The sequence below is a fragment of the Mobula hypostoma genome, chromosome 15, assembly GCF_963921235.1.
Source record: "Mobula hypostoma chromosome 15, sMobHyp1.1, whole genome shotgun sequence".
Taxonomy (NCBI): Eukaryota; Metazoa; Chordata; class Chondrichthyes; order Myliobatiformes; family Myliobatidae; genus Mobula; species Mobula hypostoma.
In genome coordinates this window covers 51,009,250-51,031,960 of record NC_086111.1, presented here as the reverse complement: position 1 = coordinate 51,031,960, position 22,711 = coordinate 51,009,250, and the positions used below count along the sequence as shown (strand labels likewise).

At 38.7% G+C, this 22,711-nt stretch overlaps 1 protein-coding gene across 3 annotated transcripts in view; it reads left to right on the top strand.

The window, feature by feature from the left end:
* The window catches only part of pxk (PX domain containing serine/threonine kinase), a 63,811-nt gene that overhangs the window by 19,324 nt on the left and 21,776 nt on the right, over positions 1–22,711 (top strand). For all 3 annotated transcript variants that reach the window (XR_010020446.1, XM_063068010.1, XM_063068011.1), the window contains exons 6-15: positions 2,352–2,425; positions 3,178–3,252; positions 4,694–4,798; positions 5,472–5,573; positions 5,699–5,860; positions 6,827–6,944; positions 13,476–13,554; positions 19,073–19,118; positions 21,197–21,274; positions 22,474–22,560. Coding sequence is in view for 2 of the 3 variants with exons in the window: in XM_063068010.1 (XP_062924080.1) it covers positions 2,352–2,425; positions 3,178–3,252; positions 4,694–4,798; positions 5,472–5,573; positions 5,699–5,860; positions 6,827–6,944; positions 13,476–13,554; positions 19,073–19,118; positions 21,197–21,274; positions 22,474–22,560 (926 nt within the window). In the remaining variant the exon portion in view is untranslated. The remainder of the gene's footprint in view (positions 1–2,351; positions 2,426–3,177; positions 3,253–4,693; positions 4,799–5,471; positions 5,574–5,698; positions 5,861–6,826; positions 6,945–13,475; positions 13,555–19,072; positions 19,119–21,196; positions 21,275–22,473; positions 22,561–22,711) is intronic.

Here is a 22,711-nt window from a genome sequence, read left to right as displayed (position 1 = left end):
CTTTCCTTTTCCCCATAACCCTTAATTCCCTTACTATATAAAAACCTGTCTAACTGTTTCTTAGATATATTTAGTGAGGAAGCCTCAACTGCTTCCCTGGGCAGAGAATTCCACAGATTCACCACTCTCTGGGAAAAACAGTTTCTCCTCATCTCCATCCTAAATCTTCTCCCTTGAATCTTGAGGCAATGTCCCCTATTTCTAGTCTCACCTACCAATGGAAGCAACTTTCCTACTTCTGTCTTATCTATCCCTTTCAAAATTTTGTATGTTTCTGTAAGATCCCTTCTCATTCTTCTGAACTCCAGAGAGTGTAGTCCCAGGCGACTCAATCTCTCCTCATAGGTTAACCCCTTCATCCTTGGAATCAACCTGGTGAACCTCCTTTGTACCGCCTCCAAAGCCAGTGTATCCTTCCTCAAGTATGGAGACCAGAACTGCACACAGTACTCCAGGTGCAGCCTCACCAGTACCCTGTATAGTTGCAGCATAACCTCCCTGCTCTTGAATTCAATCCCTCTAGCAATGAAGGCCAACATTCAGTTTGCCATCTTAATAACCTGTTGTACCTGCAAGCCAACTTTTTGCGATTCATGAACAAGCACTCCCAAGTCCCTCTGCACAACAGCGTGCTGCAATCTTTCACCATTAAAATAATAATCTGCTCTTCTATTATTCCTTCCAAAGTGGATGATCTCGCATTTAGCAATGTTGTATTTCATCTGCCAGACCTTGGCCCACCCACTTAACCTATCTATATCCCTCTGCAGACTCTCCACAGCCTCTGTACAATTTGCTTTTCCATTCAGTTTGGTGTCATCAGCAAATTTTGCTACGCTACACTCAGTCCCCTCTTCCAAATCATCAGTGTAAATGGTAAACAGCTGCGGGCCCAGCACCGACCTCTGCGGCACCCCACTCACCACTGACTGCCAACTGGAGAAACACCCATTTATACCAACTCTCTGCCTTCTATCGGTTAACCAATCCACCATCCATGCTAATATACTTCCTCTGACTCCATGCGTCCGTATCTTATTTATAAGTCTCTTGTGCGGCACCTTATCAAACGCCTTCTGGAAATCCAAGTATACGACATACACCTGTTCCCTCTATCCACTGCACTCATTATGTCCTCAAAGAACTCCATTAAGTTTGTCAAACAGAACCTGCCTTGATTCCAAACCATTATGCGTGAATTCTAATATGAATGTATTATTATTAATGGACTCCTTTTCAAATTGTAAATTTTTTATTTCAACAAATATTTACAACTTTATACAGATAATTGTGCCTCTGTGTGCATTGGACTTGAGAATGTATTCATATCCATCTATAGCTATATGGTTCCCTTGAGATCAACTGTATGCCATTTTCAGATTCAACTCAGATTTACGATTTTGGGAAAAAAATTAATCTGTAAAACCAGTTGCCATTGTCTAAATATTGCAAAACTTAAGTGCTTCATCTGCTTATAGTGTAAGCTTCACACAAGTTTCCACTACTGGTCTCAGTCCAACTTGACCTCAGCTTATGAGACAAGCTAAGGATGCCATTAATAAGAATTAGAAGAAAAATCTTTTGAATTCTTCCTGCAGTTGAGAGATTCTTATGGAATGCTATTTGTTATTGAAAGGTTGATGGACTTCTGTATTTCATAATTTCATAAAAGTCTCTTTTGTTTGATTTCTATAAGCATCATAGAACAATTTAAGTGAAGTTATAAATATTCCCCTGGTTCAATTAGATTGTACATCCTATGTGTATCACAGCAATATGATGGATGTTCGGAAGGGACAATAGTCTTTCAATTTGCATGTAATGAATTACTGCTGCCCATTGTTTTACTTTTGGCCTAAGGTTGTTTCATGTTAGTTGTGTCCTGGGTGATTTGTGTGTGATCTGATTGAGTAGAATTTGCTTCTGAGGAAATGTATTTATAGAGGCTACATGTGACCCTTGTGTTATAGAATTTCACCATTATAGAATTCACAAATCAGTACCCAAAAATTTTGAGGTGCAGAATAAAATTCACTCTTGAAATTTGTGTGGTGAAGAAAATTAAATTAATCAACACAATCTTTGTACAGATGATGTGGCTTTACATTACAGAAAATCATGATGCAGCTGGCCTTCTGGGAATGTAGCCCTTCCTGTAACACAGAGTCACCTGTACTGAAATTCTGGGTAAAAGTTTGCAGTATGGTACTTTGTGGTGCAGTTTTTTGAGTATTCTGTTTGGACAAGATGAAATCAAATTGCATTACTCCATTTTGGATGTTTGTAGATGCTACTCACTGTAGGTAAGATCACTTTAGATTTGAAAAAATAAAGCATTATTTCTTTTTAAGGTTGGAGATTAAGAAAACGGCACCTTTTAATAAAAAGTAAGGATCATCCCAAAGAGCGACAAGTATTAAGCTGGGTAAGTTCTGATTTTAAAAAATGGGATAATTAAGTTGTGGTAGTTTTATTAATTTCCTACCATTATATTGTGGAAAGAGTCATCTATACAATGTGCATCCTATCATAAGTTTCATTAGCAAAGCTTCAGTGTACAAGAGTAAAGATTTTGCTTGTACTCGCTTTTTTCCTGATATATTAATTTCTGTTAAGTATCTAGCCAATAATTCAAAAAATCCTGTGAAAGTTTGTCTCTGATTTGAGATAAAATATTACTGGACTGAGGATGTGCAAGTTATTCTGGCAAAGCTTAACTGGGGTGGTAAGTCAATTGCTGTTGTGTAATGCATTTTATTTTGATAATTATTAGTTTGATATTGAACTATGTTTTATCTATAACCTTCATACTTTAAAAAAAAGGGATATAACTGAGAATAATGAAACTTAACAAACAGTCCATCTCTGCTTGTTTAAAATAATTATCAATTTTTGTGCACATCTTTAATGGAAGTTGATGGTTAAAGTGTGCTCAGGCGTATAATTTAATGTTTCATTATGATGGAATGAAAGCTTATCCCATACTCGATGAACTCGCTCTCCATAAGTACACTTGCTTTTGTCAATTCATATCCAACCTTTCAGGTTGTAGTTCAGATGACATTGGAATAATTTTGGAGACAGATTGCAGGTGTTTTTAAGGGTCCTTATTGTGATTTTGGACAAGTGAGCTTTAGTTTAATTTCACTTGTATTTTACCTATGATCTGTTTTGCAGGCTGATCTTGGTCCTGATATGTTTCTCTCTGATAAAGACCTTCAGTCAGCAATGAAGCTTTTACCTTCTTGGTCTGTAAGTAATCATTAAAAGTCCTATAAAGTTTTTATCACTTTAGACATATGCTAATGTCAGACCACCGCTTAACCAGAAAATATTGGAAACAAATCATAAAAAACTTACAACAGAGCAGGATTCCATTTGGTCTGTATTGATCAAAAAAGAGCTAGCCAGCTTAATCCATCATTCCAGCATTAGTGCCATGGGTTCTACAGGTTATTGCTCTCCAACTACATGTTGAAGTTTTTTTTTAGAAGTGTGATAAGGGCTTCTGCCTTTTTCCCCTTTAGGCAGTCATTTCCGGACCCCTTCTGCTCTCGAGGTGATTTCTTTTTCATTCTTCTAATTCTACCAGTTACTTTGTTACTTCAAATTTATGTCCATTGCTTTAGATATCCTCGTTAAGGGAAACGATTCATTCCTATTTTATCTTGATTTCCTCAATTTTATATATCTGTGTTTACGCTGCCCCTTGACCTCCCATCTTTCAAATAAAACAATCCCAGTTTTTTTCAAATCTTTCCTCCAATTTATTGTGTTAGTTCTAGTTGCCTCATTATAGAAAGGATGTAGAAGTTTTAAAGGGGGTGCAGGAGAGATTTACCAGGATGCTGCCTGGATTAGAGAACATGTCTGATGAGCGGAGGTTGAGCGAGCTAGGACCTTGCTCCTTTTTGGAGCAAAAGAGGATGATGAGAAACATAGAGTGGACAGCCAGCATCCTTTTCTCAGGTGGCAACAGGTAATATGAGAGGACATTCATTTAAGGTGATTGGAGGAATGTATAAGGTGGTTGTCAAAAGTAGCTTTTTTTTAAACAGGGTGTGATAAGAGCATGGAAGCACTGGTTGGGGGTGGTATTAGAGATAGATACATCAGGGACACTTACAAAACAGATAGGCACATGGATGAAAGGAAAAATGGAATTTTCTTGGGAGGGAAGGGTTATATTGATCTTGGAGTAGGCTAAGAATATCCTGGGCTAAAGGGCTGGAACTGTGCTGTACTGTTCCAGGTTCTCATTTCAATAACATAAATTAGGTACTTAACTTTGAGCTAATGTTTTTTTCCATCTTTGGTTTTTGTCAGTTAGAAGTCTGGCTAGCAACTGTTGATAAGTTGTGTAATCTTTAATGCCAGACTGAAGTTTGATTCTTGTCTGTTGTCCTTATCTGCAAACTTTGCAGTTTGCTGCTAGTCTGGAGCTGTGAAAAATCTGATCTAGTGTTGGCTGTCCCTTGATATCACCGCCCTGACCTCATCAAACAAAGTAATAGCTATGGTACTATATTCATAGAAACTAAAGATGAGAGTTGGGGCTTCTATTCTGTATCGTACAATATTTGATTTGGTCATAGTGTTACCAACAGGTTGATAGTTGGCATATTTCTTGCCATAGACCTTTAAATCAGCATAATATGAATTCCAGTCTGAGTTTTTCTGTTTTAACCTCCAGCACCCGTACATATATCCTGTCACATTTGCCACAGCCAGCGAATCTTCGGGGCTTGTTATCCGAATGTACAATGAAAAAGGAACACTGAGAGATTATATCTGCAAGGTATGTTGTAACACAACATCTGACTAAAGGGCTTTTCATTTTCTGACCATACAGAAAATTTAATTTGTAATAAATGTATATATGATTAGTTTTTCCAAAGCAAAAGATAGGTTATGCACCTTGCTGGGTGATATTTCCATATTGCAGCCTACTTGATTTTCATTGTGTACAATGTAATGCTATCATTCCATAAAGTTCAAATTGTAAAGTGACTTAGTAAGATTAAAAAACTAAAAGCCATGAACTTAGTGGTTTATTGATAGTTAATTGGTTGATTTGTTTTATAGAGGTTGGTTATCTCTAAGTTTGGTAATAAGGCAAGTAAATGTTCAAAGTTAAACACATTCCATATTTAAAAACTTTATAATTAAGTATTTTAAAATAAAAATAATTAATTTGACTTTAATTGTAGATTTTTCATTTTGAGTCTTTTGTTTTTAAATAGAATAGTCTTTTCAGTTATTGAAACTGTAGTTTGGTATTATAGTAATTTAATTGGCTTACATTTAGTTACAAATATAGCATATATAAAATTGTATAACATAACATATAAAAAAAATTGAATTGCGCTTTGCTGGAAATATCACCATTTGCAAACTGGTAACAGGTCTGTTTTTTGTATCAGTCCAAAAAGTCATTAATAATAATTTTGTTAAATGTAATTTACACAAAGGCTAAGCCAAAGGATTGTTTTATGAAGAAATACTGCAGTCCAAAGAAAAGTCAAGGGTTTGACCTTCAGCAGATAAAAACATTTGGAAGACAAATTCTGGAGGTAAATGATGTTTATTCATTTTTCTATCAATCTACCCCATCTGGTCATCATTAAAGTAATTCTACTTGAGTTCTGGTGTATTTTTTAAGCATATACCTTAGTGCCCAACTTGTTTTTTATTTCAGGTTTTGAAGTTTCTTCATGAGAAAAGAATTCCATATGGACATCTTCATGCCTCAAATGTGATGCTTGATGGTGATACATGTAAATTATTGGATATAGAAAACTCATTGCTGGGCTTACCCAGTTACTATAGACCTTATTATACCCAGTCCAGGAAAATAAATGTTAGTATTCATTGCCCTTACCAGTGTAATAAGCTATTCTCGTTATTTCATGCTGTTATATTTATTTTGAGGTATCCTTGTAATCAAAACTTCCATTTGAATTACTTTCTCTTAGATTTAGATGAGCTGGTTAAATATTTGCTGTTTTCAATGTAGTTTAGACTATGAAAACAAATCACTTTTATAAATCTAGTTAGCTGAGGCGTTGCCTCTTTTAGTAAAGAAATGCTTTTATTTAGCAATCAGGCATTAGAACTTGTAGAGACACAAAAGACTGCAGGTGCTGAGATCTGAAACGACAAACAAACAATGTGCTGGAGGATCTCAGGAGGCTGACTGGCATCTGTGGGATGGAAGGATTTGCAACATCTCAGGTTGAAACCTTGATCAGGACTGAATTAGAAACTATGCAATTCACTTGGGTCAGTTAATTGCCAGTTCATCCTCTGTATTGCTGGCTATTGTGTAGTTACAGTGGTTTAGAATAGAAATAGAATAATTAATATTATTCTATTAGTGATAATTATATTAATAATTCATTAATCATTTAATTTAATTATTCCTCAAGTTAAAATTTTGTCTCTGCATTAAAAACTATATTCTCTTTTTAACTTGCACAGATGTTTAAATCGAAGTTCCTATAGAGAAACTCTTAATTTTTTGAAACTGTTATTTGAGGGGATTTTACTGGATTGGTTGGGAAAGGGTGTGTACAAGGGTGAATAGAGAAGAGTTTGAGTTATCTTCCTTTGATTTACCTGCAAGAAAATGAATCTCAGGGTTATATATGGTGAAATACATATACTTTAATATAAATTTACTTTGACTTTGAACCTTTACCTTGACTTTGAACCTTTACCCATGGATAGTATCTTCCACTACATGAACAAATAATCAAACACCGAATGTTTTAATTGTCACAGTTTGTACAGTTTTTTGTGTTTATATATGTGTGTTACTTTTTAGACAACGGAAGCTATTGATGTGTATTCCTTTGGCCACGTATTATATGAAATGACTTATGGAAAGCCACCAGATTCTGTTCCAGTAGACAGCTTCCCATCTGCTCCTTCCTCAGATATAGGTTAGAAATTCTTAAATTGTATCTTGTTTATTAATTATTTCTAATGCGCCTTGCAAACCTGGTTTGTGCACATTAGTCTGATTTGCTTGCCATCACTTAATATTATCCATCATCCTGACCATTTTGTCAGAATGCAGACCAAAATCTGTTTTTAAGAAAAGTGTGTGTGTATGTGTATGTGTATATCTATCTATCTATCTATCTCTCTATCTGTGTGTGTATATAAAATGCATATATATATATAATATCTGTGTATATCTGGGGCTTTATTCCCTGCGCTGAAATTTAAGTTTATTGGATTCACTGTAAGATTTGTTGTTATGATGGTCTAACATTTTTATTAAATAAAGCTAATTGAATTGTGTGGAACATTGACAAGGATAGCATTCAACAGACCAGAGAATGTGGCCCTATCAAGTCCTTTAAAATTGCAGCAATTCCTTTTATATTCTGCCAATGGCTAACATACTCATGCTTTCCTATAATTGGTTGCTTTACCTGCACAATTAATACATTTCCTGAATTGCCATTGCAAATTCTTTCCTACATTTTTAAAAAAATAAATGGTATTTATGTTTTCTATTGAAGTGCATAGCTCACATTTGCTTAGAGTATACTCCTTTTGACTAACTCTCCGTGTCCCTATGCACAGTTCAGTTTTCCACCAAGCTTTCTGTCACTAATAGTCTTGAAGAATTTGCACATTTTTCTCAACTAAGTCAATGATATAAAAATAAGTGATTTACTTTCCCAGTGTTTCTGTCCTTTAACAATAATCTGTTCAATGTTAACTCTGTGAACCCAAATTTGGTCTAATAACTTTACCGAACATTACTAAATGCGTTTTTAAAAATCCAGCTATCTACTAGTTACCCCTTGTCCATTTTTTTTGGATCAAAATAAAGCTGTTGTGTTTAAATAAAATAAAATAAAATCACCGACTTTATCGGCTCAGGGGATCTCCCATCCACTGCAAATAACCTTATTATTAAACCCGCCGATAAGGGGGTTGCTGTTGTAGTCTGGCGTACTGACCTCTACCTTGCCGAGGCACAGCGACAACTCGCGGATACCTCCTCTTATGTACCCCTCAATCGTGACCCCACTAAGGAGCACCAGGCCATTGTCTCCCACACCATCACCGACTTTATCCGCTCAGGGGATCTCCCATCCACTGCAATTCCTCAGATCCCACCGTCAACTCCTGGGCCCTCAGAGGCTCCATCTTCCTCTCACCCCAACCTTCCCCTCTCCATTGACACACCCAGCCTCCCCCCTCCCCCCGCTGATCCCAGCTCTCGTCTGTGCCAGGTCTTTACCATCCCCTCCGACCTTCAACTGTTGGAGGCAGAACGCTCTGTTCTCAGTAAGGGCCTCACATTTGTCCCCCTTCGCCCACACCTCAGCGAGTTCCGTGTTCGCCATGATGCGGAACTTTTCTTCCTCCGTCTCCGAGCCTACTTCTTCAGCAAGGACTCTTCCACCCCCACCGATGACCCCTTCTCCCGTCTTCAACCCTCCTCTTCTTCATGGACACACCGCTCTGGTCTTCTGCCTGCTCTGGATCTCTTTATCGCTAATTGCCGACGGGACATCAACCGTCTCGACTTCACCGCACCTTGTCCCCATTCCAACCTCACTCCTTCGGAACGCTCTGCTCTCCACTCCCTCCGCACTAATCCTAACCTTATTATTAAACCCGCCGATGAGGAGGGTGCTATTGTAGTCTGGCGTGCTGACCTCTACCTTGCTGAGGCACAGCGACAACTCGCGGATACCTCTTATTTACCCCTCAGTCGTGACCCCACTAAGGAGCACCAGGCCATTGTCTCCCACACCATCACCGACTTTATCCGCTCAGGGGATCTCCCATCCACTGCTACCAACATTATAGTTCCCACACCCCGCACTTCCCGTTTCTACCTCCTACCCAAGATCCACAAACCTGCCTGTCCTGGCCGACCTATTGTCTCAGCTTGCTCCTGCCCCACCGAACTCGCTTCTGCATACCTCGACACGGTTTTATCACCCCTTGTTCAATCCCTTCCGACCTATGTTCGTGACACTTCTCACGCTCTTAAACTTTTCGATGATTTTAAGTTCCCTGGCCCCCACCGTTTTATTTTCACCATGGATGTCCAGTCCCTATATACTTCCATCCCCCATCAGGAAAGTCTCAAAGCTCTATGCTTCTTTTTGGATTCCAGACCTAATCAGTTCCCCTCTACCACCACTCTGCTCCGTCTAGCAGAATTAGTCCTTACTCTTAATAATTTCTCCTTTGGCTCCTCCCACTTCCTCCAAACTAAAGGTGTAGCTATGGGCACCCGTATAGGTCCTAGCTATGCCTGCCTTTTTGTTGAGTTTGTGGAACAATCTATGTTCCATGCCTATTCTGGTATCTGTCCCCCACTTTTCCTTCGCTAGATCGATGACTGCATTGGCGCTGCTTCCTGCACGCATGCAGAACTCGTTGACTTTATTAACTTTGCCTCCAACTTTCACCCTGCCCTCAAGCTTACCTGGTCCATTTCCGACACCTCCCTCCCCTTTCTAGATCTTTCTGTCTCTGGAGACAGCTTATCCACTGATGTCTACTATAAGCCTACTGACTCTCACAGCTATCTGGACTATTCCTCTTCTCACCCTGTCTCTTGCAAAAACGCCATCCCCTTCTCGCAATTCCTCCGTCTCCGCCGCATCTGCTCTCAGGATGAGGCTTTTCATTCTAGGATGAGGGAGATGTCTTCCTTTTTTAAAGAAAGGGGCTTCCCTTCCTCCACTATCAAATCTGCTCTTAAACGCATCTCCCCCATTTCATGTACATCTGCTCTCACTCCATCCTCCCGCCACCCCACTAGGAATAGGGTTCCCCTGGTCCTCACCTACCACCCCACCAGCCTCCGGGTCCAACATATTATTCTCCGGAACTTTCGCCACCTCCAATGGGATCCCACCACTAAGCACATCTTTCCCTCCCCCCCTCTCTCAGCATTCTGCAGGGATCGCTCCCTATGCAACTCCCTTGTCCATTCGTCTCCCCCATCCCTCCCCACTGATCTCCCTCCTGGCACTTATCCGTGTAAGCGGAACAAGTGCTACACATGCCCTTACACTTCCTCCCTTACCACCATTCAGGGCCCCAAACAGTCCTTCCAGGTGAGGCAACACTTCACCTGTGAGTCGACTGAGGTGATATACTGCGTCCGGTGCTCCCGATGTGGCCTTTTATATATTGGCGAGACCTGACGCAGACTGGGAGACCGCTTTGCTGAACATCTACGCTCTGTCCGCCAGAGAAAGCAGGATCTCCCAGTGGCCACACATTTTAATTCCACATCCCATTCCCATTCTGACATGTCTATCCACGGCCTCCTCTACTGTAAAGATGAAGCCACACTCAGGTTGGAGGAACAACACCTTATATTCCGTCTGGGTAGCCTCCAACCTGATGGCATGAACATCGACTTCTCTAACTTCCGCTAAGGCCCCACCTCCCCCTCGTACCCCATCTGTTACTTATTTTTATACACACATTCTTTCTCTTACTCTCCTTTTTCTCCCTCTGTCCCTCTGAATATACCTCTTGCCCATCCTCTGGGTCCCCCCCCCCCGTCTTTCTTCCCGGACCTCCTGTCCCATGATCCTCTTGTATCCCCTTTTGCCTATCACCTGTCCAGCTCTTGGCTCCATCCCTCCTCCTCCTGTCTTCTCCTATCATTTTGGATCTCCCCCTCCCCCTCCAACTTTCAAATCCCTTACTCACTCTTCCTTCAGTTACTCCTGACGAAGGGTCTCGGCCTGAAACGTTGACTGCACCTCTTCCTACAGATGCTGCCTGGCCTGCTGCGTTCACCAGCAACTTTGATGTGTGATGGCTGTTGTGTTTAAATCCTGGAATTTACTACCCAGCAACATTTTGGGAGCATCTTCACCACCATATGCTGGAGCAATTCAATAAAACATACTTTCATTTTTTCCCAACATCCCTGTAGGACTTGATATTGGACAGATGTGTTGTGAATTAGGCTATTTATAATGCACAGTAGTAGAACCTAGGACAGTGTAGCACAGTACAAGCCCTTTCAATATCGAAAGTAATACTTGGAAGCTACAATAATGCTCTTATGTTATTTTACTTACTTATTTAGAAATTTAGCATGGAACAGGCTCTTCTGGCCCAACAAGCTGCACTGTCCAGCAACTCATCTAATCACAGGATAATTTGCAATGCCCAATTAACCTACTAACTGGTACATCTTTGGACTGTGGAGAGAAACCAAAGCACCCAGAGGAAACCTCGTGATTCATGAGGAGAACGTACAAACTCCTTACAGAGAGTGAACTCCAAACTCTGGAATACCCTTAGCTGTAGTAGTGTTGCGCTAACTGCTATGTTACCATGGCACACCAGTATTAGCGAACATAGTGCATTCAGTGTCTTAAGTTTTGGAATATTATGAAAATTTTTAATGTGTTTGAACCACCATGCATAATTCTAGGGTCTAGAAATTTTGCAGAGCATTCCACACAGCTGTCGTGTAGCTGCAAACTTTAGTTGATGCATTTTAGAATTATTCTTTTCAGCCACAAGTTTTTTGTTCCTATGCTCTTTTTGTTAGGGATTGCTTTCTCATTACAAATGTTGAAGTAAACTTTTAATAAGTTTAGAGAATTAAATGAGCTTTGTTTTCTGCCACTATATCATAATGAAGCAGATTTATTATGCTTGAAACGGAATTTGTTGAGGTAGGTTTTCTGAACTTTGTATTGATTTTTGAACTCGTCCAGGCAGGACAGCATTATGAATTTTGAGTTTGTAGCTACAAATTTTACTGGCAAAGTGAATGATTTCATCAGAATGTTAACTGTTTTTAGGAGCTTATAGGTATTTAAGTAAGTATTATTCTCCTTTCCATTTGTTTTCCCATACTGCTATTTTCCTAGACGCACTGATCTATTCTGTGGAGTAAGGTCCATTGTAGTAATAGCATCTTCCTGGGCCATTCTTCTCATTTCTCCTTGTGGATATCTGCAAGCTATATACAGAGTGTGACTGTCTTCTGATGCACATATATATTGTTTAAACAGGTGAATCATTGCATGTAGAGCAGGAGCACCACAAGTTGTTTGCAGTTTGGAGAAAACAGGTCCTCTGTATGTGTTTTGTATTACCCAAGTTGAGCTCAATTAATTCATATAGGCCATAAATTATTGTATTTAATGACCATGTCTATATAATGTGGTATTTTATCTACTTGAAGAATTTGTTTAATTTCAAATAGGTCAGAATATTCATAATGTGTTGAACTCATCAGGACTATATTATTGGAATGTTGCTGAATTGACAATTTGTGTTTTTAGTATGGCATTAATGTGGCAATCATGCCAAGGGACTCTCAAGCCACATAAGGCAAAACTAAAGCAGGTGACATAAATCATATTTTAAATAATGGCTTAAAGTTGTAAAGAAATGTGGAGAAGTTTCAGGAAAGATTGCATAGTCTTGGCAGCGTATCAGTAAAACCTGCTAATGTTCAAGAAGACTGTATTGGAGGAAGGTGATGAGCAGGTTTGAGAGATTGCAAAAAAAGAGGAAAACCTTCAAGACAGATGTAAGCAGTGATGTTTACAATCGAGGGATTCCTTTACCTGAATATGTGATGGTGCACAGAACACAGGCAGTAGAAGTTTGGATGAGTGTAAAAGTTGGAGACTGGTGCATGGAATAGCTGAATAGTCAACAGTGGATATATATTCACGAATGGAATTGAGCATTGTCACTGAATTAGAAATAAATGATCATGTATGAATATATTATTAGATGCAAATCTTAAGATTTAGATAATGAGGTTCACTCCTATTTGCTATGAAGATGGATGAATCAGTGACAGGATGTCTAGATTTGCATATATTTGTCAAATGAAAATTCATATAGTCTGCTCATGCAAGTTTGGGCAGCTATTCGTGTCTTTCAAGTATTGCTCTTAATCGGTTTAAGGCTTGCCTGATAATACTTTAGCATGTATTTTGTTAAAATTTATTAAAATATTGGTTTTAAATTTTTAAAAATCAAAAATGTGCAAGTATAAGTTGATTAGAAGCGGCATGGTAGCGTAGTGGTTAGTGCATGGCTTTACAGCTCCAGCAACCTGGGTTCAATTTCTGCCACAGGGTTTGTACGTTCTCCCCGTGACGGCGTGGATTTCCATCCACGTTAAGACGTAACGGGTTGGTAGGTTAATTAGTCACACGCCTGTAGCCGGGTGGTAGGTTAATTGGTCACGCCTGTAACTGGGTGGTAGGTTAACTGGTCACACGCCTGTAACTGGGTGGTAGGTTAACTGGTCACATGCCTGTAACCGGGCGGTAGGTTAACTGGTCACATGCCTGTAACCGGGCGGTAGGTTAACTGGTCACATGCCTGTAACTGGGCGGAGTAAGCTTGTTAGGCTGGAAGGGCCTGTTATGAAGCTATGTCTCTAAATTTAAAAAAAAATTTCCAAGAAGCTATCTGAATTTTCTTCACAGTATCTGTGTTGCAGTCTATCCTTTCAGCAGAAGCTTGGAAAACAAATATGCCAACAATTGCCCAGCTGCTAGAGACACCGTAAGTGGAAACCCATTTGATATAGTCTTCATTGTTTAGGAAATTTGCATGTAAATGTCACATTTATTCTTAATCTTCGATCTTACAGTAAAATGTGTGCTGTTGGGAGAATGATTTATTGTTGGTGCAATGTTTAGAATGTTTATGGTTGATCGGTTCTGAATTTGTGGTTTCTCAGTTATGTAACTGTAATCTCTTTTCTGCCAGCCTCATGTCATAAATCACTAATGCAGTAAGAAATCATTCTCAAAGCGTTAAACGCAATGTTATTTTATTGTGAAGGTACTTGTGGGTGTTTCTGTCTTTGAGATTGTTGTGGCTTTCCTTTTTGCTGAGCCAAGGAATCACACTGCTGCCCAGCTGTTGAATGAAACAATAGGATGTGACTGACTGACTGAGGTCTCTGTCAGTCAGAGTTGACCGTGGATATTGTGTTCTAGCTATCTAGATATACAAGTCTGGGCAGTACTCTATGGAGGGCAAGCTGTTGCCCATGTAGCAAGCTCCCCCCTCTCCACACATGTGACGAACCCAAAGGAACGACAGAGACAGATTTGTTACCAGTTTGATGCCAGCAACATCACAGGAGTTTCCAGTCAGCATTGAACTCAATGTAGGACCACCTTAGGGACTCTAGCTCCGAACTTTTCCCTCGAGGTTTACTCCCGAAGCCTTCCCCATGAGTGGGTATAGCTGCAAGGCAGCGGAGGTTTGAGATCAGAGTTTTCGATGTGGGGCCCAAATTGCTCAAGTATTCAAAATGCAGTTGATGGGAGAATCCCCAGTCCCTACCCCCATCCCTCACCGATTTGTAGAACTGCTTCCCAATTTCAATCCTGGAACCTGGGCCAATGTCCTCTCTAATTTGTAATGACCAGTGTGCGCAGAAATCTTGTGCTGTGCAACTTTTTTGCCCAGTAACAACAACATGTGCACACTGAATCATTTCTTCACTAAAAACAGTATAAATAAACCAGATTTTAAATCTGCAGACAAATCATTGCAAACTCCACATTGTCAGCACTGTCTGCATCAGAAACCCAAAAAGGAAATGTGATTGTGTACAGTCGTGAAATATACTTAACATGCCAATGAGGTAGAGGGTGACAACCTTTTGTGTGCAGTTTAAATTCCTTTGTGTGCTAGTAGCAAAAGATGTGTGCAGGCGCAATGTTCCCACCTTAGAGGGAACATTGACCTGGACCGCAATTTTCAAACGCCAGCCCCCCACCCAGTCCCAGGCTCCTACTTCTTCCATTGGGAAAACCAACCAAAATTCCCAGTAATTGTGGGGAATTCTCTGCATAACGGCTCGCCACAATGTTCTGTATAAAGTTTGTGTGCATGCAGTATTTCTATTTGTATTCTGACAAAGTATTTAATTGTGTATAATTAGTTTTTTAGTGTGGGTGGTGCTGACCGTGTTCCTGACCTCATGATCTTCCTGTTTTGTCTATACATGACTGTACAGTTGGTAATTAATCCTTATTTCAAAAGCCCTACGTAATGCTGAAATTAGTCTAAAATACACACTGATGCAACATTTTGAATGTGGAAAGCAGTTTCAGAATGGCCATCATTTACATGAAGAGGAGCAGTAGTTTTGATTACTAATCTCTAGTGTAGAAAGAAAAAGGACAGAGAGAAGCCATATTGAAAGAGTAACATCCTTTTTTCAGATTTGTCTCATTCTCCAAGAGTGCAAAACTATAATGGAATTTCCATAATCTGCAGGCTAAACAAGAAAGAAGGTTGTTGATGAGTTTTTGAAGGTTTGCCTAAGAAGTGCAGTGCGTATTTGGCACTTAGTACAAATGAGATTGAATAAGTGTTATTCAGACCAGCCAAGTCTTTTGCTGCTGCCCACATCAATTACTCTGCTACTGATATTAACTTCTTAAAACTCTAACTTAAATGCTTACAACCTGTGATCTACTCTCTCCTGTAATAGCACTTGAACTACTGTCAACAGACCAAAAAGTATACAAGTTAAAACCCCCTATTCATTGAAAATCAAAAAAACTGAAACAAAATAGAAAGTGCTCAAAGCTCGGCGGGGAAGGCAGTATCCCTGAGGAAAGAAAAACACGTTGACTGTTTATTGTTCCATAAGTACTGCCTGTGTCTGAGCTTTTCAGCTTCGTTGATTGTTATTGCTTTATTATCTGTTGTCTTGGCCATGCATGTACAATTGTTTCATGTCACACAAATTATGCAGCACCCTGGTATTATGATTCCCTGCTCTCCTGGGTCTCCTCATGATTTTGTTTTATACTCCACTTTTTGCTCTGTGAAGTAATTTTCTTTGGAAGGTGATCAGTCAATAAAAGGCTTCTTAAACTATTCAAGTTAAGCTTAACATACTTTTTGTGAGGAAATTTGAAATGAGAGCACGCATTTGAAGGGAGGAATTTGAAGAGTTTGTAATAATCATGCTTACAAATGCTGTATGCAGAGACACGACCAGGCATAAAAAGTGGGCAATGTTTATTTTAAAATTGTGGCACTTTCTTTCTACTTTCCAGTCCCATGTATAGCATAGGTCATTCACCAAGAAACAGACCTTGTGTGGTGTGTTAAAGTCAACTTCTCTTTTTAGGGGGACAGTTCTCTCTGGTCTGCTTGAGTCTTGCAGCTTAGTCATCTTATTTGTTCTTTACCCTCAGCTACTTCATTTGGGCTCTTGCTCATGTGTCCAACCTGTTATTCCTCTTTCACTTCCACTTCACCAACTTCTCTCTAATTCTGTAGCCTACCTGTCATTCAGTATCAGCTGTGATAAAGAGGACCAAAGGTATGTTTTTGTATCAGTTGATATCTATAAGGTCTGTTCTAATAAGCATGACTGTCTGGGCTATATCCTTAATAGAATTATGTTGCCTAGCCCTTGAAGGTTAGGGAATCATAATACCGGGATGCTGAATAATTTTGTGTGTCACTGAAACTCCCATTATCTTCTCCATAGGCCAATGTGTAGCCATCCACTTTAGAAATGAAAGGATAGTAGGTAATACTTCCATTGAGCTTTCTTTCACTACGTCTTTGCCATTGTAAAGGAATATTTAGTTTGCTGTCTTTTGAGTGACTGAACAGACATATTGAGGGTGAATCATAATTGCAAGAACCTGATCAGAATGTGTTTGAAAGAGCTGACTGACATGGTGTCCAATTAATGACTTTCGGAAAACGTTCCTGAGTGTCCCTAATAAGATTCTGTTGGTGAAATTTAAAGTTCATGGATTACTTAAAAGGAAATTGGGTTATGAAGCAGGCATAGTCACAAGCAACACATGAGATAATGGACAGATGTTCGGTTTGGGACTGGGAAGTCTTTCATAAGGTTATGTATTGAAACTGCAGCTGCTTAATGTGTTTTTAACTACTTAGATAATGAATTTTTAAGTAAAACACAATGGCAATATGAACATTAGCTAGAATCATTAAATTGCAAATATAGATATTCTTTATTTCCAGTCGAGTGATAAAACTGACTTATAGGATATAATGTAGGCAGGCACCAAGTTTTCCATTATAGTACCAAGAGGAAAGAACGGTGAAAGTAAATGGTGAAAAACTGGAATTGAGAAGATCAAAATTGATTGGTTATCTACATTGTTAAATATGAAGGACGAGTACCAAAATATGGAAATAGCCTAATTTTTTAAAAAATGCCTTTGGGGTCACCCCTTTAGAATTGGTTTTCAGGAATTGTAACGAATGGTAGATGGAATAAGTTATATGAACAGGAACTTTCCTGTGTGGGGTAATTGACAGGATAGAGGGGAACTATTTTCATTGAGGAAGTCTAGGGCTTTGGGATATGGTCTATAAGTCAGAGCCAGAATTTTTTAGGGTAAAGTTTGGACGGTTGCCTTTATAAAAATAGGTTGCAATTATTAGGTACTTTATTCCATAGTCAGTAGGTGATGAGGGGTCAATTAATTTTAATTCTGAAAAAACAGATTTTTGTTGATCAAATCTGTTGGGAAATGAAAAGCTGCAGGCAACATTGAGTTTTGTTATAGATCAGCTAGGAATTGGCTTGAATGAGTTAATTGGCTTATTCACGTGTTCTTAAAATTTTTAGGAAAGGTTATGAGATCAAGGATTGTTATAAAATTGGTATCAGTCATCTCTTGTTAATCTTATCCATAGCAGGCTGACTAACTGAGCAGATGTTACTGCGTAGGTGTAGAAGAATTGAAATTGGTTTATTATTGTCACGTACCAAGCTACAGTGAAAAGCTTGTCTTGCATGCTGTTCATACAGATCAATCATTACACAGTTCATTGCAGCAGGACAAGGGAAAACAATAACAATGCAGAATAAAGTGCAACAGCTACAGAGAAAATGCAGCTCAGATAAACAATAAGGTACAAGATCATAATGGAGTAGATTGTGAGGTCAAGTACTTGTACTTGGGAACAATTTAATAGTCTTATAATAGCTGGGCAGAAGCTGTCCTTCGGCTTGGTGCTGCATACTTTCAGGCTTTTGTATCTTCTGCTTGATGGACGAGGGAAGAAGAGAGAATGTCTGGGGTGGGTGCTGGCTGCTTTAGTGAGGCAGTGAAAAGTATACGCAGAGTCCGTAGAGAGGAGGCTGGCTTATGTGACGTGCTGAGCTGTGTCTACAACTCTGCAGCTTCTAGTGGTCGTGTGCAGAGCAATTGCCATACCAAGCCTGTAGCAGTTACATGAACAAACTAAAACCCTTTAGAGACCAAGCGCGGGGTTAATACTGTACGACACACTATCCATCCAATAATGAAGTTCCAAAGTTGAAGAATACATTTGATTCTTAAGAAACTAGAAAAACAATTATGAAACGATAAAAACTAATGAAACTAAAACTAGTGATATGATACAAAAATAATATGTCTGAGTGTACTAAATGTACTTAAACCCAATGTTCATAAATTTACTCCAGAATATTAAAGTTATTAAAGTGAATTTAAGCAATTTTAAGTGATCAGCAAAAAAGATACTCCCATAGCCCACTTTCTAGCTCTACTCAAACTAGACTGGTCTGAAGCATGAAGCAAGCTAAACTCTTTGTTTCTACCGTGCTCCAACCCACGTGACTAACTACCGTTATTAAACACGCATCATAAAACACGCTACAGATAAAAAAACAGATACATGGCTCTTAAAAACCTGTTATGTATCCAGCTGGGATGCTTTCTGTAGTGTATCGATAAAAAAAATTAGTAAGGATCAATAGTGACGCGCCAAATTTCATTAGTTTCCTAAGGAACTACAGACATTGGTGAGCTTCACCTCATTAGAGATTTTTTGAAATTTATGATAAAATCTCAAGGGCTGATCTTTAAATTTGTTTTATTTTTAGCAATGCTAGCTTTTCCTATTTTTAATCTGTTGTATTATTGCTTTACTCTTTGATACTACGTGTTGTATAATAGCAAATTAATGAACAAATGGTGTAAATCATCCTAATAAAGATTATAAATTACTAGTTTAATAACCTAGACTTTGTTGACTCTGCTTTTTTTTTTAGATTGTTTATTGATGTGCTTCTTAATTCTGAGAAGCCCCAGTTTAAGGTAAGGCTGCTCCTTAGAGGTGAATGCTTCAGAGCATAGAGGAGAAAAATAATGGTGCAAAGTTCAAAAGAAGAAACTTTGTCATCGTTGAATACAATAATTTAATGTAATATTGTTAGAGACAACATTTTAGAATAAATCATATCCAAGTGCTGACCCTTAGAAACCAAGTTGTTTTCCATTTGCTTTAGACTAGTTACAGTAAGTTCAGTCCACTTTGCAGAGTTGTTCTATCTTGCCATTTTATATTCCTCTATCTCCTATTTATTCCATTTGACACTGTCAGCATATCCTTGTATCCATCTTGACACCTGGCTTGATCTTTGATACATCTGTGCTGTTGATCTCAACTGCTCCTGGTGGTAGTGTATTCTATATTTTGGGTAAAAAAAAATATCCTAAATCTATTCACCTGATGCATAAAGCCATGTTCGTTACTTCTATTCTCATCTACCACTGGAATTATTTCTCTTTTTCATAATTTTATATGTTCCTACTGTATGAGATTTCCTCTCTTCAGAGTTCCAGTGAGTATAGTTCCAGGTGCCTTGATCTCCTCGTAGACCCATCCCCTCTTCTCTGTAATCAACCCTGTGATCCTCCTCTGCACAGCCTCCAAAGCCCTTATATTGTTCCTTTGGTAAGGAGAGCAGAAATGCACTCAGTACTCCAGATGCAGCCTCATCAGAACCCTGCACATTGGCAGCATAACCTCCTTGCACTTCAATCCTTCTAGTAGTGAAGGCCAAATTCCATTTGCTGCCTTGATAACCTGTTTCATCTCTAAACCAACTTTAGCAATTCACATTTTTCTCACATTGTACTCTATCTGCCAGACTCTTGCCCGCTCATTTAACATATCTATATCTCTCTGCAGCTTCTCCACATACTCTGCACACTTGGATTTTCTACTCAATTTAGTGCCATCGGTAAACTTAGATACACTATACTTGGCCCCTTCTTCCAAGCTGTTAATGTTTATTGTGACCGTCTGCTTATCACTGATTGGCAACAGGAAGCAGTTATTTATCCCAACTCTCTGCTTCTGTTGGTTAACCAATCTTCATCAATGCTAATACAATTCCGTGCATCCTTATGAATAAGTCTTATATCCAGCACCTTCCGGAAATCCAAGTATACAATATCCAGCTGTTCACCTCTGTTCTCTATGTGGGCTTTTTTAAAATTACCTCAAAAAATAAAGTCATGAGCAATTCATTGAAAACAAAATCTGAAGAAGCTGAATGAAAATCCAAACAAAAGCATAACAAGTTGGAACTCTTAGCTGATCAGAAAAAACCAATGGTCCAGTGTATAGTCTTAATGCCAAGAAAATGCCTGGACGTGAAGAAGTATAAATACATTCAAAATTCTTTTTGCATTCTTTAGAGTACCTTAATTTACATCATGTAGGTGCAAGAGCTAATTAGTGTGCCTGGAACACTACACAAGTGTCTTCTTATGTCTATGTACCACAATTTTTCATCTGCAATTGTGTAACTGAATGCATAAATATTCTGCAAAATAACAATATAAAACTGTTAATGCTTCTTTCTTTTACTCTGTAAAACTTAACTTGAACTAGCTGCAATTTAATAGGAAACAACCAGAAATCAAATACTTTGCTATTCAGAAAGAAGTATTAAGGTTCAAAGTAATTTTCACAATCCACTGAGAATAATACCAAGGATAAAATGTGTAAATTGCAAGGGGAAGTGGACTTGTTTTCTCTTCAATAAGTGATCTGTTTGGGATATTTAAAATTATATTCAGCTGGGCAGATGTGTCTAATGTTAAAACTGGATCTGGACTATTTGGAAATACTTCATCTTTCCAAAAAATCTACCGGAGGTTATGGATGATAAATTAATTGGGATTTTGTGTTTGATGTTTTTTTTTTGTTGGCTAAGAATGTAAAGAGACTTGGACTAAAAGTTGGTAAGTGGATTTGAGATGCAGATAAAGCATAAGTTTGAGAGGCTGCATTATTGAATTCTGCTCCCCTGCTTGTCGGCAAATTAAGTATGTGTATTGCCTAAACATTCCATATATCTATTGTCTTTTTCTGTGTTTGACAGATACCTAGTAAATTGAAAGAAGCTTTAAAAGCAGCAAAAGAATGCATGGAAAAAAGACTGACTGAAGAACAGAAAGCAGTGAGTCAAATAAATCCTTACTTTGAACACCAAAATAATGCAGATGCATGAAACCTGAAACAAAATTGTGTGGAAATACTCAGAAGGTCAGGTGGCATACATGGAGAAAGAGAGAAGCGGAGTTAATATTTTGGGTCATTGGTCCTTCATGAAAACAGGAAAGGTCAGAAATAAAAGGAATGTTTGTGTTACGGCACCAATCAACTTCCCAGCTCTTTACTTTGGTTCCCCTCCCCCCCAATTTTCACCTATCACCTACTGCCTTGTACAATTTCCTCCCTTCCCCCCACCTTACTATGACTTCTCACTTTTTTCCAGCCCTGATGGAGGATCTCAGCCCGAAAAGTCAACTGTTTATTTTTTTCCATAGATGATGCCTGGCCTGCAGAATCCCTCCAGCATTTTGTGTGTATGAATAAACAGAGACCTTTTTGGCTCAACCCAAGGACCAATGTGCTTGAAATTGTATCTGTAGCCTTGGAGAAGGAAGGGGAACATTAGTCAGAGGTTTTTGGTCCTGCACATTAATGCTTAAAGTATATATTGTTGAGTTGAGGGCATGAATCAATCTTGGTATTGGCCTCTCAACAGCTCTAAATAAATTGGAGAAAAATGGCTTGTTAGCATCTTATCCTAACTTGTAATTGATTTTGGGGAAGTAGTAAAATAGTGTTTGGAGTGAAAAGGAAGTTAAGGTATTTTTTGTTTATTGTGTAAGTGTCTTTTTGAGTGCAATTGCTCTTCAGTTTAAACTCTGCTTGGTAGATTTCATCAGCATATCTGAGTGTTGAGTCTTTTTGGAAATGGCTGATCAACTGCACAATTTGATATGCACATGATGAAGAGTTGGCCCTTGTAGCTGTGTCTAAAGCTGTGCATCTTTAGACCGTAACTTGTTTTGCTCAGTTTGGATTGGGTGTAATCCAGTTTGAGTACATAAGCTATTCTTTGAAAAGCCCAAGTTAAAGTGTGGAAGGTGAAATAAGGTATTAAGAGAAACCATGTTGATCACCTTGGCTCCCACTATTGAAGCAGATTAAAGGAGGCTAAAATCACCCTATCCTGCACTGAAAGTGTTAATTTCATGTTTGCTTTTTACTGTTAGAGCAACAGCAGCCCCACGTAAAACTTCCGAGAGAAATTCTTCCTGCTCAGAAGGATTTCAAACAAAAAATTCACGTTTGCTTTCATTCCTAAAGATTCATCGGCATAAAAGACTCGCAAGAGCACAGTCTCACCATGGATCGGAGGAAGAGAAGAAGAAGAGGAAGATCTTGGCTAGAAAGGTAAATTAATTTTAAAAAATAATGCTGTGCCATTTATATGAACTTGTATTTTTTTAATATATTATCAACTTTTAAACTAGATGCCTTAAGTTGAGATTTAGAGTCTTTGCTTCACTGTCTTTTTTTAAATGACAAAAATATGGCATCGATT